The following is a 19749-nucleotide window of genomic DNA, read 5'->3' on the forward strand; positions in this document are numbered from 1 at the left end:
GATACCCGAAAAGATGTGTTGGACGATGATGATGTAAAGTCGATGTATCCCACAGTCAGCGTTCGATCACACAATATGGGTGAAATAAGAAAAATCAGGAGAACAACAAAGAATATAGAATCAATGATGGTATATTATGTTTTCTTCCTACAAAAGATACAATACAATGTGTTTTCTCATCAAAGAGACAATGAGAAACATCATTCTTTTGAAAAAATGAAATGTATGAGTGACTTCATTTTGTGAAAAGAATGGAATGAATGTAAAATGTATATATGAGCAACTTCATTTTGTGAAAGAATGGGATAAATGCATGTATAAGAGACTTCATTTTGTGAAATAATGAAATGTATGAGCAACTTTATTTTGTAAAATAATAAAATAAATGCAGTGTATGAGCGACTTTATTTTGTGAAAAAATAGAATAAATGCAAAATGTATGGGAGACTTCATTTTGTAAAAAAATACAATATATGAGCGACTTTATTTTTGTGAAAGAATGGAATGAATACAATGTATGAGAGACTTCATTTTATGAAAGAACAAGTCACACGTATACATGTGGATTTTCTATAAAATTCACACATATGTATGCGAATTTCTTTTAAAAATATGTAAATTTTTTACTTATGCGATATTTTTGCTTTAAATTTCACTGTTACAGGACAGATCCGCTTGTTTAACAATTTAACAATACATACAAACATAACTAAAATTTACAACTAAAATCCATCCATAAATATAACAAAACAACTACAAATTTTGTCAACCTTATATGTAAAATTACAATAAAGTTTTTAAATACAACCATGAATAAACTTTACATCCAAATAACATCCAAGTTTTTATTCATTCTGTCAAAATTATATTTACATAGGGCTTTCGGATGCAAATAAGGGGTTGAGGACTGCAAGAACTCTAGGATTGCAAATATAGGACATTTGGATGCAAATAAGGGATTGAGAACGAAACATTATTTATATAGAACAGAATTTTACAAGAAAAAGGGATTTAGCAATACCCCAACGATACTCGTTTGGAATTTTTCAAGGTACATACTTTCATAAGTTTTTCTAATTTTGCAATACCTCATGCAATACTCTTTTAGAATTTTGCAAGGTACAATTTTTCTCAATACTTAAAGAATTTTTGCAACGTGCCTTGTGATACCCGTCACTAGTTTTGCAACTGTTTTAAAATTTCACAATCCTTTTTGGAATATCACAACCTCATATGTGGTTTTGTTGACGAGTTTCATTGGTCTACCCACTTTTAGCGTCATGACCCATGAAATAGGAAATTCGCAACTGTGAGAGGTAAAAGCGTCTAAAAAAAGTAATAACATGTGAAATTGTCCATTTGACGAATTCAGTAAATTATGGACCGTTCTTTGAAATGCTTCATTTTTTTCGTAATACGATCATTTTCTGTCTTTCCAGTGGATCCAATACCAGATTGACTTATATGATTATCAGATCCTAGATGTTTGAATGCAGTGAACTAGATCTATAATATGATTTATTCTTTAAAAATCAGGTCCATTGCTATCAAGCTTGAGGTGTCAATGGCTCAGATCTGGTTTGGACCTAGGTGAGCCTGAATCTAGATGTGACTTTGTGGTGCTACTTCTGGGTCTGATCTGATCCGCTATAAGAAAAACCATACCGGGTCCTATAAGGATTACATAAACCAGACTTGGTCCATACCGGGAAAAATATTTTTTTTATCTTTTTTATATTGAAAATCACGAGTCAGAAGTCATAGAGGTAACTGGCCTTAGTGTCATTTGCTTAACTCACGCAAAAACTTTGGTGGGAAGTTTAGAACTTCCAAACTTTTGGTGTGCACATGATTTAGAGAAAAAAGTTTGGTGGTTATTTGAAAATTTCTCTATTTTTTAATTCGATAAGCCACATTTGAGAGAGATCATATTTAGAGTATTCTTTCGGAATGTAAATGGTTCAAATTCAGGTCGAATATCTTGCCGAGTCCGAATCAGTTTAGTTGGATTCCATAGCATAATTTGGATCCGGATTTAGTATAAAGTACTCCATCCAACATAGATATGCATAAGATTGCACGTAAACATTACATCAAATTAAGGAAATAGTTATTTTACCGGCATTAGCAATTTCATATTCTCACGTGCAGGCTGAGTACTCCTGAATTAGCTCATCATGGTTATTCAATTTCAGAGAGAATGGGGTAAAACTCATCGAGGAGCTTCCATCTGCCAGACTTTAACTCACCAACTGCAATTCGAGTAGTATTGTCCCCATGTAAGAGGTCAACCTGTAAAGTTAGGAGTTTTAGTAGACACCTACTCATCGTTTAACATGACTTATTCCTTCATCCTATGATTCTTCCACTCATTTTATATTCCACAAGTAACTTACCACCTTCACGGTGTTGTTGGTCTTTCATCTTGTCTTTTCCTCGATGCCTTCCAAATTTGATATGCTGTTCATCTAGAAACAGTGCCCCTTGAGATTGAACAGCTACATATATGGGGATTCAGATCCAAAATTGCAAAACATTCATCCTGGGTCCGATCCATTTGCATCACTACTTGAGATTTCCATACGGCATCCGTTTGACCATCTTAAATGGCTTTTATTCGCATTGTCTTTTGTGTGTGCGTGTGTTTTTAATTCGGTTGTTCAGCCAAAGAATTGGATCCAACCAGCTTAAATAGCTAAAGGGATGTAATTTTTTTGGGATTTAGAACCGATACACTTTTAGCATGTTCCATCTGAATCCAAACCCCGGATGCATTAGGTAGATTCAGGAAGTGCTTAGACCCCAATTAAGTTTGACATGTTTACAAGGTTAGGATGTGAAATAAAATTCATTCATCTTTATCACGGAAGTAGTAAGATTTATAAGTGGCCACGCATTTATGGGTTATTTTCATATTGAGAGAGAGAAAGAGAGAGAGATGGAAATAAATTTAGAAGCCAAGAAACGTCAATGTATCAGTCATTTCTTTTCAGCATTTATCCTTACCAGCTGAGCTGTCCTGAAAACTAAGTATGACTAGGGGTGGCAATCGGGTCGGGTTGGCGTGTCAGCATACCTCAACCCGAACCCGACCCGTTTATTAAACGGGTCGGCTGTGGCAAACACGAACCCGACCCGTTTAATAAACGGGTAACCCGACACGACCCACCAACCCATTTAATAAATGGGTTGGGTCGGGTAAACAGGTTTTCAGGTTCGCGGGTCAGGTTGGCGGGTCGGGTTGGCGGGTTGACGGATCGGGTAGGCAGGCTGGCGGGTCGGGTTGGCGGGTTGGCGGGTCGACCCACCCGCCTAACCCGTTTATTAAACGGGTTGGCATACCCCCAACCCGAACCCGACCTGTTTAATAAACGGGTTACACGGGTCGACCCGTTTATTAAACGGGTTGGCTTAAGCCCAACCCGAACCCGCCTAAGAGGCGGGTTGGCGGGTCGGGTTGTGTCAGAAATTGCCACCCCTACGTATGACCATCCTAATTACCAAAAAGATTATGAGATGCAAACCCGTATTGAAATAAAAACCCTTGTTCAAAATGTTTTATCAGGGTAAAACTATAGTAAAGGGTAGGTATTTGTTATTGATAGATATGATGGATTTTAAGCATTTTCATTTTATTATTAAACTTACCAAAGTACATTAAAAATGCTATTTATTCAAAATTTTCTTTTAATCTTTTAAAGTAAAGAGATATTATGAAAGTCCCATATATATATATATATATATATATATATATATATATATATATATATATATATATATATATATATATAGAGAGAGAGAGAGAGAGAGAGAGAGAGAGAGAGAGAGAGATGGACATACACACGTGTCATTGTATCTTATTTTTCAAGAAAATGTCAAAGTCGTGTCCCGTCCACGCAGACATGCGCATGCATATCATTGTGACATACGGTGCCTCTAACTTCATTACCCTCAATTCAAAGCGCCACCTGCCCCTTAACTTCACAAAAATCAAGACCATATTAAAGAAGCCAAACCGGCTTAATGGGTCATGCACTTTATGAAAGCTATCAATTAGGGATCTGTTAAATCACATGATTTTGAATCTCATGTGATTTATTTTCACTTTTGAAAAACACAACCCAAACATACCCTGAGGGCTTGTGACATAGTAAACGTGGTGCAACACTATGACTTTGTCTTCATTGTCCGGACTTTAGACAACACGTTTGTTGTCCATCTGACAAATTCTCTTTTACCCCTTATTTTCTATTCCTAGTTGATCTGTAGAAGATATCTTTATCCATAGTTGGAATCAAGGAAGCCAGGAAAAGTCTGAGTTGGCATTAATGTTCTAGGGAGCTGTTGATGGAATTAATGTTTCCACCAAAACACAGCCGGATAGAATGCACCCATATAGCACATAGAATATTTAGGATGAGTAATTTGAGAGAATCAATACTCTCGACCAATGATGAAGTTAAATTGCATTTGTGCCTGAATTCCTTCATAAATCGAGATCTTTTTGTCCACACAGGTTCGCATTCACGATTAAGGCTCTGTTTGGGAGCCTTGCTTTGAGATGGAAACACCATTTTCATATGTTGCCAAAACATGATTTTACCAAGATGTGGTGTTGTGCCAAAAGCATCCTCTTGTGAATGGTGTTGAAATATAGTTTTGGGGCCGCCAATACCATTCCTAAAGCAGTGTTTTAGCCACACCACTGTTCCAGCATGTGAACACTGGGAGGAAACTGCAACACCTCTGATTCACAAATAAAGGATAAATGGTTGAGAATTCGTGAACAATTTTATAAAAAAAGCACAGCTAGGAGAGCTGCATAAGAGGACGCTTTCATGAAAATATGCTTGACAAGATGGAGAACTCACATCAGTCTAGGCAATTGATAGGAAAAAAGGGCCTTCCTACCAGGTCAAGAGACCAACAATGCTCTGACAGACAAGAATCAATGACGAACATGTCGAACACGCCAACTTGATCGAGTATCAAGCAAAGGGTCTGTGCGGTGAAAACACAAATCAGCTCATGAATGTCACTGCTATTTCTGAATCAGAACAACATACAGGCCAGCTAAAACGACTCTTACTCTCTCGGGCACACCCATTCAATTGTTCTTGTTTGTATGCACTAACCAAAATCTAGCTAATTCACTGTTGCACTAGCATGAAAAATCCCTGGTAGTCTTTCAATCAATGCATTCATGATTTGGATGGACATGCATCTGTGTCAAAGGGCCACACCCTATGCGGTCCCATACCTCAGGGTGCTGGGGAGGGGGCATCTAGGGCTGGTCTGATTTTCTGCAAGTGGGCATCCTCAAGTCTTGAATTCGTGTCTCCACACTGTCAGCTCGAGCACCATGTGTACAAGCACATCTCATCTTATTTTCAATGAGCCATGAATGGTGGGTCCAAGTCAAACTCTCTAGACGGTGCTTACTCAAGACAGATCTAAACCATCATGACAAATGTTTAAAATGGCACATTTATTTGTCATGAGATTCTTGAAAGATTTTCAACAATTTTCTGTTTTTCTAGATTTTTTGCAATTTTAAAAGTACATAAGAAAGTTTATTTTGCCAATACAAAGGGTATAACACAATTAAATCAATGATATTTACTAAAATATTAAATTTGCAATGTTTTCAAAATGTCACAACTTCATTGGCTCTTTAAAATTTTCCAGGACTTTGCTTTTTTTGGCCAGATTTAAATAAATCTCATAATATTTGTCACTATGAATGTGGCCTCTCCTTTTTATTCGGGACCATGCTAACCTACATGCTTCCTAGTAGTGCTTAAACTAGTGTGGTCCTTCATCTATTCACGTCTGATCTACGGAAAAGGGAAGAGTTGGTGCTGTCTCTATCTCGATAATAAGACATTTTATTGCATGACAAGCATTAAGCTATCAACTTGTGTTATAAGAGAGTCATTTATGATATGCTTCTTAGTTATTGCTTCGGTATGGGAAGATCACTGTCTTGAATTCAAATACATGGCAAATAGCTGTCATTTTACCAGCATTAGCAATTCCATCTCACACAAGCTGACTGATCCTGAATTGGCTCATAAACAGAAGGATGGTTATTCAGAGAGAATGGGGTAAAACTCATTTGGGACCTTCCCTGTGCCAGACTTTAATTCACCAACTGTAATTCTTGAGTAATGTCCCCATGTACGATGTCAATCTGGAAACGTAGGAGTTATAATCGACACCAATTCATCATTTTTAATGACTAACTAGAAACCGCAACTAAATCTAGTTCCTCCATCCCTACAATTCTTACACCCATTTGAAATTCCATGAGTAACTTCTTGCCATCTTTCACTGTGTTCTGGTCTTTCATCTTTCTTTTTCGCCAATTCCATCAGATTTGATAAATTACTCATTTTGAATCAGTGCCCCTTGAGATCTCCATAGGTAACCATTTGACTGTCTTAAATGGCATCCTTTATTAGTACTGTGACTACTGTCTTTGTGTGTGTGTGTGTGTGTGTGTGTGTGTGTGTGTGTGTTTAATTATTTTGTTCAGCTACTCTTGAACTTTTCTGATACATGCACCATCCAACTGCTATCTCTTTCAAGGCTATGCCAAGTCAAACCCAGGACACCAAATTTTGACAACCCTATTTGCTTTAGTGGTAGGTCCATGCACAAGGGCACTATGGGCTTAGAGTCTTAGACTGCTCTAGGACAGGTTACATGATTTCAATCTGCAAGGATTGGCAGGGCACTGATTCAAAATCTTGCTATACGCCATACAACCTGCACCCCTTTTTGGTAAAATCAAAGCCCTATATCAATGGGACCATGAATCTTGCTATACGCCATACAACCTTCTCGTACTCATGATTTAGGGCTCTTTTGTTTCATGCAATCTTCATTGGAAAATGCCAAACTGGCATCCCTTTCCCTCTCTTTCCCAGAGTGAAACAAACATCAAGTCAGCATGGTGGAAAAGTGCCATGCTGGCACAAATGGGTCCCAGTCCTACCACCTACCACTTTTCATGAGCAAATCCTTTCATACCACCATATGAAAGCATTCTCAACAGAAGGCTGAACAAGAATTTTCCAGAAATCTGTGCGTTTACTGAACTTTTCTGGGAACATTTTGTTATATTTCTATATTTTGTTGTGAATTTAACTCATAAGTTTCACATATCACAAGTATACCGCTGAATTATTGCCATAATAGTACACAGGATCCTGGAATTTTGTGTCTAGTTCATTTAACATGCATAGCCACAGTCATAACCACCTAAACAGTTCATGATTACAATTTTCACCATGTCCAACAATGATATGATCAAGCCAGCTTCAGTCCTCTCATCATTATTCTACTGGAATTCAACACTGAGAAAAGCATCTAGTCTAATCCAGTGCTATGGAGCAACCAAACAAATCTAGCTCTATGATGGGTACAACAACCAGGAAAGCTTGACCCTAGCATGAGATTCTAGGAAGCTAGCTAGCCACTAAAAGGAAATGTGAACTTCGGATCTGCAACTAAAATTGAGGCATGAAATTCTATTGATGCCCAGCTGGAAAACCAATGGAACTAAAATTGGACAAATAATCAAATTCAGCAATGCTTACCTGAAGTCCTTGATGCCTCAAAATTTCAAGAAATACCAGTACTGAAACACGAGCTCAAACTTTGATTGGAGGTGTGAATCCTCCAAATTAACTACCAATCCATGTTTTTTCTTGACCTAGTCCCGTCCTTTTGGATAGACATCGTCAAGAACATAGGGCATGCTCGCTTCTTGGGAAATCACCTTGGAAGCTGGAAACTAAGCGCTTGCGAAACTCGGTTCCCTAATCATGGGAAGCACACTTCCAAGGGCATGAGATTTTCAACATGAAAACTAGACTTTCACAGTAAAAATAATACATTTACATAATTAACAAATTGTGCTTCCTATAATAACAACACTATAGTAGTTCAGTTTTAATTAGATTGAAGAATAAATCTTAAAATATCAATACATCTATAATTTTTTGAAATGCTAAGCCATTCTAGCAAGGCTTTTTATTCACTTCTTAAATGCTTCCTATGAACTGTTAAGTTTTTATTTTTTGAAAGAAATAATAATTCATTAGTGTAGGAAGAATTTAAGCATTACAATGTTGCAATAAGTGATGAGGTACCACTTGCGGCTACAGAAAAAACAGAGAACACAGAGCCACAGTACGTTAACTTCCATCCAGTTGTTTCAGAAGAACCAGATACAATTCAACTACAACAGAAGACCAGAGAATTCAGCTGCTGCTGCAAAAAACCATATTCGATTTAGCTGGCTATCCTGGAACCAGACCAGTTGCCTGTAACAAACCATGTTGCTGCATAGTATTGCATATCGGACCCGAGCAGGGTATATCAAGACCCAGCAAGCAGCAGAAAGCATGTTTACCGAACAGAAAACAAGGAGGAGAACAGTGGATTGAGAGCAGAAAAAACAGGTGGTGGAAGATGAGAACAACCCAGCAGAGCTTAGAAAATAATTACTTTATTACCCCCAATCCAGTCAATCGGGCACCCAGGCCACTTGTTATGAGCTCTGTCCATAATTTCCCATCTTAACAATTTTGTGAGGCTATGGTACCCAGACACTCAGTTTTGCCCTCCCCCGTGTCGACAAGGGTCGACACCCGGACACGCCATTTTACCCTCTGACATACAAGTTTGTATTCAATTTATAATTTATAATTATATTTTCAGTTTATAACTTCATAGTTTCAGTATATAATATATATTTTAGATATAGCATATATATTTAGATTATATTCAGTTTATTTTAAATTTATTTTATATTTATATGTATTTAATATATATATAGTTGTTTCCTCGTACCCACATTTTTTAAAATTGTCGTGTTGTACCCTTTGTACCCGCACCTGCACCTGTATCCAGGTGACATAGCTGTGAGGGCAGAAAAAACACTGTGGAGTCCCCTAAAATTCACCGGTTTCGCTCAGTCCAGATTAACTTCCAAACTGTTAACAACCAGTCGATCATGGTTGTAAAATTTCACTTTCATTGAACCAATGTTTGGTGCAGGATCTCTAGGCTGAGATGCAGATTGGGGAAGGCTATAGAGAAGGAGATATTTATTACATTGATCGATTGATCATTCTTTAAAATATTTTTTGTTGCAATGTACAAGATTTAGATATTTTTTTATGTCATCAAAGGCTAGGTCATCCTAGCACATCAAAATTATCCAATGTACCTCATTTAAGAACATTTTGTAATAAAAATTTTGAGTGCACTGATTGCATTTTTTATAAAATGAAGGTCATTTCCTTTAAAGAAAGAACTTTATTTTCTTCTAAACCACTTGAATTGAGACATTCGGATGTATGGGTATCGGCACCAATTGTTTCTAAGGGTGGTTATGCTTATTATATGATCTTCATTGATGACTATTCTTGTTATACTTGGATTTATTTTCTTAGGCACAAAAATGAAGTGTTTGAAAATTTTAAAACTTTTACAATTTAGTTCAAAATTTATTTAAAACTAATATTATTATTTTTCGCTCCGATTAAAAGGGAGAATTTATGTCAAATGACTTCAAAAAATATTTGAAATTAATTAATATTATACATCAAAGATTTTGTACTTACACCCCTCAACAAAATGGTTTATTCGAAAGAAAACATAAGCATATCATAGAAACTACTAGAACTCTCCTCATTTCGAAAAATGATCCTAAAGAGTTTTGGGCCGAAGCTGCACTCACTATTAAGTGTCGTATGTTGGACCCAGTTTGGGTCTGACCCAGACCCAAACTGGGAAATCCTATTGACGTGTTTACTGGGGCACGCATGTAATATTGTAACTTGTTAAGTTGTAACCTAATACCTAATGCTTAAATACATTAAACCTGGCCACGATAATAGATTGAAAAATATCGTCACCCTGTGTGCAGTAAAATCGACTCAGCGTCTCATCTTCTTTCTACCTTTTTCTTCTCACTTTTCCCTCTTTTGCAGATCAGCCCAGGAGGAAACTGATGTTCTAACTGTAAAAGTATCTCCAATAAGATACTAAGATCAAGACCTTAATATTCTTGATAATAAACCCGCCACGAATGCACAATAAGAACACTTTAGAACCCTTGTGCACAAAAGCACAACTCACAAATAACTCACAAATGTGCAAAGGCATAAAAATAATGGAATCAATTTATTGAGCACTTGGGCTTTGACTCAAAGCCATGGAGGAATACAAAGGGGAGAGCCCCTATTTATAACCACACAAAAGGAGCCTTGGAGGGGCTCCACTCATAGACGTTGGAGCCCCTCCAACGGTCACAAATGTGACCGTTGGAAGGGCCCAACGTCTATTTGAGTGGGCCCCCCAAGGTACCTTTAGGTACAAAAATAAAAGAAATAAAAAAAAGAAAAAGAAAACTAAAAATAAATTACAAACACATTCATAAAGTGAATGTGCGTAAAATAGAGGAAAAGACTAAACTACCCCTACGGCTAAACAAATAGAAATATATATATTTTATATATATAATAAGTAGATATATATACATATATATTAATATATGTATATGTATTACCATATATATATAATATATATTACATTATATGATTATGTACATAATTTAACACCCCCCCTCAAACTTAGGGCAGGATGACCGAGAGTTTGCTAAGAAGGAAGTTGAAACGCGGAGCACACAAGACTTTAGTGAAGAAATCCGGCAACTGATACTCGGACGTGACATATAGAAGGTCAATGATTCCTTGGAGGTACGCCTCCCGAACATAGTGACAATCCATCTTGATATGTTTGGTCCGCTTATGAAAGGTGTGATTTTTAGCAATATAAATCGCACTTTTGTTGTCACATCATAGCTTGGTGGGCCCTTCAATTGTGATTCCCATGTCTTCCAGCAACTGATGAATCCAAACAATTTTCATGGTAGTAGTCGTCATGGCACGATATTCAGCTTCAGTTGATGAGAGAGACACATTTTGCTGCTTATTGCATCTCCATGAGATCAATGAGTCTCCTAAGAATACACAAAAACCAGTGGTGGAGTGACGGTTATTTGGGTCACCTCCCCAATCAGAGTCAGTATAAGCAATTAATTTTAACTCAGAAGAGGAAGACAGAAAAACTCCCTTATTAATAGTGTGCTTTAGGTATCTCACGACACGTAAGATAGCACCCATGTGAACAGAAGTTGGTGCATGCTGAAACTGACTTGCCGTATGCACCGCATGTGAGATATCTGGTCTGGTGATACTTAGGTACATCAACGATCCTACTAGCTGCCTGTAGGGAGTAGGATCGGAGAGAGGAACACCATCATCAATCTTCATTTTAGCTCCTACTATAGCAGGAGTTTCACAAATTTTATCGTCCATAATACCTGACCTGTCAATAATCTCAGATGCCAGCTTAGTTTGAGACAAAAAATATCCTCTATGAGAGTATGCAACCTCAATACCCAAAAAATAAGTTAAGAAACCCAAGTCAGACATTTCAAACTTATCCTTTAAAATGGATTTTATGCTTTTAATCCCGTTAGAATCGCTCCCAGTTATAAGCATGTCATCCACATATAGTAGCAGAATAACAATCCCTGCATTAGATTTTCTAACAAACAAAGCAGTATCAGTAAAGCAGGATGAAAAACCATTATCTAACATTACGGAGTTAAACCTATCATACCAAGCCTTGGGAGCTTGTTTTAAACCATAAAGTGCTTTCCGAAGGCGAAGCACTTTTCCTTTAGGAAATTCCATTCCAGGAGGAGCATCCATATATACTTCTTCGTTTAGATCTCCGTTTAAAAAAGCATTCTTAACATCCATCTGATAGATGTTCCATTTATTGATTGAGGCAACGATTATAAGACATCGGACAGTGACCATCCGAGCTACCGGGGCAAAGGTCTCCTCATAATCAATCCCATATTTTTTACCATATCCTTTAGCAACTAAGCGGGCCTTATATCTCTCAAGGGACCCATCACTCTTAGTCTTGACTTTAAACACCCATCTACACCCTACTGCTTTCTTGTCTTTAGGGAGGTCTTGAAACTCCCATGTCTTTGCTTTCTTTAGAGCTTCAAGTTCATTATTCATAGCAACTATCCATTCCGGACAATTTCGTGCTTCCTCGAAGATCCTAGGTTCTATGTAAGAGTGAATGACGCTTAGACAGACTATATTTAGGCGAAAAGGACTCATATGAGATGAACCTAGAAGGAGGTCTTCTTAGTCTTTCGGTCCTACTAAGGCTTTCTTCTCTCGAAGGTGTAGACTCATTATCATATCTTTCGAGGGCACTTCTGAAAGTATTCCTATCTCTATGAGAGTAGGTTATGGGATCTCTATGTGGTTCTTCACTGATATGTTGATGAAGTGTTGAGGACTCAGAATGGGTTTCATTATTACTTAAGTTATTTTGATTTGATTCATCATCACTAGTATCATCATCATCAGTCAATAAATCAAACAGAAATGAATAGTCAATATTCTCGTTATTAGTTTCAAGTTTTTCGAAACCACTAATATTTTTCAAGAAGCTTACATTTCTGGAAACATAAAGTTTATCACTTTTAATATCATAACAGCGAAAGCCTTTTTGAGTTTCAGAATAACCAAGAAAGGCACACAGAATGGCCTTAGGAGAGAGTTTGTCATTTTTATCAGTAAGGACAAAACATTTGCATCCAAAAACCCTTAACCTGTTGTAATCAGGTTCTTTTTCGTATAATTTTTCAAATGGGGAAATCTTGTTCAAGTTTTTAGATGGAAGTCTATTTATGAGATAGACAGATGTAAGGGCTGCCTCAGCCCAAAGTTTTTTCGGAATATTTTGTGAAATGAGCAAAGTTCGTGTTGTTTCAATAATGTGCCTATGTTTTCGTTCTGCCAACCCATTTTGTTGGGGGGTTTTAGGACAAGACTTTTGATGGAGAATTCCATAATTTTCAAGATAACTTTTAAATTCATTGGAAAGATATTCTCCACCCGAATCGGTTCTAAGAATTTTTAAATTTCCATTGAATTGATTTAAAACCATCATATGAAATGTTTTAAAAGTTGAGAAAACTTCATGTTTATGTTTAAGAAAATATATCCAACTAAACCTAGTGAAATCATCCACAAAGATAACATAGTATGAGAAACCTCCCTTAGATATCACCGGAGCCGGACCCCATACATCGGAGTGAACAATTTCAAAAGGTCTTGTTGTAAACATGGATCTTTGAGGAAAAGGAAGACTTCTCATTTTTCCAAGAATACATTCATTACAAACAAAATTTTCATTACAAAGATGCTTAATAAAAGGCAAATAAGAGATTTTAACAATGTTGGGATGACCCAATCTCTTATGCCATACATGAATATCTTTGTTTTGAGCAACATTACAAAATTGATTCTAGGAAATTTTAAGAAAATCAACATAGTAGAGGTCTCCTCTCCTAGAGCCTTCCCCAATCAACTTCCCGGACTGGCGATCCTGTATCCAACATTTATCAGAAGAAAACTTTATATCGCAACCATGGTCCGAGAGTTGAGAAATGGAAAGTAAGTTTAAGTTTAGTTTTGGTATAAGACGAATTTTTGGGATAAAGAAGTCTTGTTTTTCAAAATTGCACATTCCTTTAATTTCAAGAGGTGTTCCATCCGCCGTTGAGACAAAAGATGGAAGAAAATTTTTAGAATAATCAGAAAGAAAACAAGGACTTGGAGTCATATGAAATGAAGCACCGAAATCAAGGAGCCAAGATGTCTTACCGAGAGAGGATGAGGATGACATAGCGGCTCCAGAAATGCCTCCTTTGAGAATAGGTCGAAGAGCATCCATAATTTGTTGAAGTGAAAGAGACTCATTTGATGACGAAGGTCGTTCCTCTGATTGGGATGCTAAAGCCGCGGCAAGAAATTTCTTCCATTTGGGACAAAAGGGTTTGATATGCCCCGGTTCTTTACAAAAATGGCAAGTTAATTTGCTATAGTCTCTTTTGCCATATTGATCATTTCCTCCTTGCCCTTGATTCTTGAAATGGGTGGTTTGTAGGTTTTCAAATTATTTCCGGGTCTTGACACGGCATTAACCACTTCATAATCACTTTGAGAAGGTGTAGCAAGGATACTTGGGTTATTTCTACTAATCCCCATACGTGTTTCCTCACCACTTAGCTTGGTGATGACATCTTCAATAGAGGGAGATGTGAAAGCGGATAGGAGAGAGGACCAAATTTGCTCAAATTCGGGTCTAAGACCATTTAGGAAGTTGAAGAATCGATCTTCCTCTAGTTGCTTGTGTCTTAATTCAATAGCTTCTCTGTTCCATTTTGGTTCGAGCATAGCAAGCTCGTCCCAAATAGATGATAGTTCGGCAAAATATTCCCGAATAGACAAATCATTTTGTTGAAGGGTCAAAGCCTTCTTTTGGAGATAATATTTGTGAGATAAGTCCCTTGAAGTATACATTTTTTCAAGGTACAACCAAGCTTCGGAGGCCCTTTCAAACTTAATGATGTTGGCATTGATCTTGGTTTCAACGGATGAAAAAATCCAAGATAAAATTTTGAAGTTCTTCATTTCCCACTCATCATGCTTTTTTGAATATTCTTCTAGGGCCTTTTGTCTATCTTCGCCTTCAAGAATCTTAATATCCCCTTTCTCTATGATAGAAAGTTTGGGTTCGGGTTCCGATATGGAACCTTGAACGTATCCCCAAAGGCCTTTCCCTTGATATGGGCTTCCATATTGCCGACCCAAACATGGTAGTTCGAACCACTAAGTTTAAACCCAAGGGAGAAGTGGGAGTCTTTTTCACCCATTAGAGAGGTAAGATGATAGAAAATAAAGCGTACCTTAAAAGTTTTTCAAACTTTTCTTGACAAAAGTTGCTTCTAAAATATTGCCCAAAGTAGATGATTTACTCCAAAACTTCACTTACTTGAGGGCATGATTTTCGAGGTACTTCACAAGTGGCGGGACGCACGATCCTCCTTCTTCAACGAGGCTCTGATACCATGTAAAAGTATCTCCAATAAGATACTAAGATCAAGACCTTAATATTCTTGATAATAAACCTGCCACTAATGCACAATAAGAACACTTTAGAACACTTGTGCACAAAAGCACAACTCACAAATGCGTAAAGGCATAAAAATAATGGAATCAATTTATTGAGCACTTGGGCTTTGACTCAAAGCCATGGAGGAATACAAAGGGGAGAGCCCCTATTTATAACCACACAAAAGAAGCCTTGGAGGGGCTCCACTCATAGACGTTGGAGACCTTCCAACGGTCACAAATGTGACCGTTGGAGACCTTCCAACGGTCACAAATGTGACCGTTGGAGGGGCCCAACGTCTATTTGAGTGGGCCCCCCAAGGTACCTTTAGGTACAAAAATAAAATAAATAAAAAAAAGAAAAAGAAAACTAAAAATAAATTACAAACACATTCATAAAGTGAATGTGCGTAAAATAGAGGAAAAGACTAAACTACCCCTACGGCTAAACAAATAGAAATATATATATTTTATATATATAATAAGTAGATACATATACATATATATTAATATATGTATATGTATTACCATATATATATAAAATATACATTACATTATATGATTATGTACATAATTTAACACTAACATGGTATCAGAGCGTGGTTGGACCTAGGGCTCGATGTTGATTCTAAAAGGTATGACCTTAGAGATCATCTGATTTTGGCCAGGAAACTTTCCCTCTTCCAATCTGGGTTATCGTATTCTCTCATCCAGTTTTTCTTTTCTTGAAAGCACTATCGTGTTTTTCATCTGATTTCGGCCAGGAAACTTTCCCTCTTCCCAATCTGGGTTATTGTATTCTCTCTCAAACCACAATCTCTTCTTCTTATCCAATTTTTTTTTCTTGAAAGCACTGTCGTGTTTTTCATCTGAAACCCTATCTTGAAACTCGTGATTTCCTCTTTCTTCCTTCATCTGAACACACGATTTCTTCTTTCTTACTTCTCTAAAATTTGTTTTCTCATTCCTTTATTGCTGATTAATCTGAAAATACAATTAATCAACATCTCTTGAATCGTCGCTCGTGCTTTCTTTTCTTCTCTTTTTGTTGGATCTGTTTTCCCATTCCTTTATCTGAATATTCATCGTTGATTAATCTGAAAACTCAGTTAATCAACGTGATCTGGCCCTTATTCACGTGATCTGATACCTTGAATATGCACAACGTTGATTAGTTGTGCTTTGGCTTGATTCATGAATATTGAGTTGATAATTTGAGTATTCTCGTGATCTGATATCAAAAAAAAAAAAAAACAGATTCGAGTTCTGTTATAGAGAGTTCTCTTCTGGATTGATTTTGAAAAGTTACATTATCTTGAGTTTTAAGTAATCATTTGATTGCCTTTTTCTTGGAGTGCTTCAAATTTTATATTCTCGTGTCTCGTAACCATGGATTCTTTTCCATCCCAGTCTGGTTTGTCATCAAACTTCCTTAGTCAACTTGTTTATGAAAAATTAAATAACTCCAATTTCCTGACTTGGAAGAGGCAAATAGTTCCTTTTATCAGGAGCCAAGATCTCTTTGGTCATCTAGATGGATCAATTCCAGTCCCACCAGAGTTCATTGCAAAGGAGAAAACATACGCTCATGAGGCTGCATCTACTCACCTTGTTCGCAACCCGGATTATGTCTCTTGGATGAGAAAAGATCAGGCATTAATTGCCTACATCACCTCTACCTTGTCTCAGGAAGTACTAGTTGTTATCCTCGACGACTGCACAGCGATGGAATTGTGGAACAAGTTGACACAGACATACTCTCAAATATCTGAAGCAAGAGTTTCATTCCTCAAGCGAGAATTCCAGCTTCTTAAGAAAGGTGGTCTATCTATCATGGATTACTTAAATAAGATGAAGATCATTACAGATCAATTAGCCATTATTGGATGTGAAGTGTCGGACAAGGATAAAGTGCAACAGACATTGAATGGTTTAGACCCAGATTATCATGTATTGGTGACATCATTATTGTGCTTGCCCGTGCTTCCCACATTTGATGTAACGCCCCAAAATCGTGGACTTGAAACCTTTTATGAAAAGGTTAAAGCTTTGAAATCAATCATTTTTCAGAGTTTAAAACAGGAGTTCAGCGGAAGATCAGGTTCAAAACAACAAGTCCCTAGACCTTGGGCACATTACAATCAAAAAGCAGATTCCCCCTTACAAACCGATTTGCAGTTTAAATATATATTTTATTGAAATGAAAAGAAGAACCACATTTTTGGTAATACAGTTTGAGAAATGCAGAGTTATAATCAAAAGAGATGCTTTCAAAGAAACCTTATACCGCATCTATCAAAAGTATCCCCAAGAGCGCAACGTCAGGAAAGGGCATTGCCTTGAATGCATCGCGTCATCATGCCATCGCAAGCTGTCTCAACCTGTTCATCACCTGCCCATGAAAATGGGTCAGTCACACAACAGACTAGTAGGGGTGCAAAGGATAAGAAAGAACAGAAGCTGCAATAAGTAAGATAAACGCTAGCTCAAGCAGAAACAAGCAAGACTAGCAAATCTAACTAAATGTGCTGTGGAGTAAGCAAAGCTCTAGTAAAGCAGACAGCTACGTAAAAGAGCAGGAAGGATCAGAGTGTTGAACAGACAACTATAGCAATCTCACAAATATAATGGGTGAAGAGTAACTAACTCTATCCACCAACCAAGCAAAGCAATTTCATAAGACAGGTATTCATAACAACACTCGTAATACATACAAGTACCATAGGATGGCTCAGTCCATCGACAAGTGATTACATAAATTGTGAGGCACAAGCTATTGCATCACAAGCAATTCATAAGCAATACAAGATAAGCAATCAACTAGTATGAGAAACTAGTTATTACCAAGCGAGGAACTGCGTAAGCAGTTTAACCAACAAGGGTAACGCCTCGACGGGCGTACCTAGCTCAACGAATAACATACCGAACTACCGAGCTAACAAGCAAGCAAGCAAAGCACGTCACAACATGCGTATCTCACGATCATGTGTATAAGTTATATCTTGTCTCATTACTGAGCAGGCCGTTGTGGGTACGGTACGCACAAGGCAAAACGTAGAAACAGCCGAGATCAATTCGGGGGTCCATTATGCTATTATTTTATTATACCCCGAATGACTGACTGAGTCTGCTTCCTCAGGGGACGGTCTGTGACCAAGAGAGTAAATCCCCAAAGGCAAACAAAGGCCCAATGGATGCGCATCCGTACTTCTACAGAAGTGGCCCGAAGGATTTCCCCTAACCTCCGATGACTGGGGAAGGTCGGATCTTTGCCCGAGATTGCCATATATGACTGTCCATCGGAGTTTTGTACCATCCATCCTCTCTCTTGATGAACCGTCCCGAATGAGCACGACGGAGGGTTTCTTAACCGTCGTCCCATTCTCATGCTCTGGTCTTTCAACCCAATCGAGCATCTTGCCTGTGAAGGCGCATGATTATTATTTAGGTGTGTTATACGCGCCATTGCGCGTTCAAGGCAACCAAACAATTCACATCCTACTCACCGCAGTACGCATCGTAACTATTCACTTATACAATCACGATGAAAGGGGGCAATCCCCACTGAGGGTAGAAACATTACTCTTGTGATCTTAAACACATGCCAATGCATGTTCGAGGCAGACATAGACCTCTCATCCTACTCATCGTAGTACGCAACGTACCTGTTCAAAAGTACAACCACGATGAGAGGGGTATGGATCTCTCGCAGGAAATCCCAATGCTTCTACTTTATAGAAGCCAACAGTGAACTCATTCCAGTTCCAACTGATCGTGCTCGGGTCCTTTAGACAATTGTGAGCAACCCGCCTATTAGGCGAAAGCAACATAACAGGATTAGCTTAATGTGTCAATACACGCTTAGAGGTTACTGTAGACCTCTCGTTCTGCTCTCGTAGCCCAAACATATCGTATGTGACTAAAGGTACAACTACAAGAGGAGAAACATGGATCCTTCGTAAGAGATCCAACAATACCTTCACAAAGGAAGGCACTACAATCTTGGTTGAACCAGAAAGCCTAGAAACTAGGTCTCGTATCAGAGATGAGATAACGTCGATCTAGTGATGGCACAAGTACCTCGCTAGGATCCCCGCCCCTATTCGTGCACAGGATCCTAAACAAGGTTATCTAAGTCGCATCGAATGGGCAAACTAAGGTTGTAACACATCTATCCCAAATACATCAATTTGGGAGGTCTGACCGCTACCTCTGTTTCACAAGCTATAGATCTTGAAAATAGGTTTGCACCTAAGACGATGTCTTTTGAGAATTGAAGTGCATAAGGGTGTGTCGTGGCTTGTAAGCCAAGTGAGACGATATACACTATGCACTCGAAGTTGCACTCCGGGAGTGCAAGCTGACAAGAGGCAAACTCATGCACATACTAATACAAAGGCAAAACGAGGGACAAGACTCGGTGGGCGAAGCCGCACCGCGAGGGTAGAACGCTAAAGCTCCACACGAGTATGAGATCATACCTCGATCATCGTAACGCACAAGCAGGCAACTACACAAGCAACTCGTGAGGTATAAGATCCTATACGAACTACGCCAGTGTAAAGGACGACTCACGAGGCATGGGGTTGCACCTCGATAGATCGATAAGCGTAAACAAGTAAAGAAGCATACGACAACAATGGAATACATGAATGAGCAAGGCATATGCACGAAGTGC

General features: G+C 38.0%; 1 protein-coding gene across 4 annotated transcripts in view; it reads right to left on the reverse strand.

The window, feature by feature from the left end:
• Positions 1–7948: 7948 nt before the first annotated feature.
• Positions 7949–19749, reverse strand: part of LOC149838924 (Chaperone DnaJ-domain superfamily protein) — a 128564-nt gene continuing 116763 nt past the window's right edge. For 2 of the 4 annotated variants that reach the window (XM_090006885.1, XM_090006883.1), the window contains one exon: positions 7949–8280. In XM_090006885.1, coding sequence (XP_089863011.1) covers positions 8249–8280 — 32 coding nt within the window. In that variant the 3' untranslated portion in view covers positions 7949–8248. The remainder of the gene's footprint in view (positions 8281–19749) is intronic. The other 2 variants (XM_090006884.1, XM_090006886.1) reach the window with 1 other exon arrangement.

Source organism: Nuphar pumila, chromosome 5 (genome assembly GCF_984573655.1).
Source record: "Nuphar pumila chromosome 5, dmNupPumi1.hap1.1, whole genome shotgun sequence".
Taxonomy (NCBI): domain Eukaryota; kingdom Viridiplantae; phylum Streptophyta; class Magnoliopsida; order Nymphaeales; family Nymphaeaceae; genus Nuphar; species Nuphar pumila.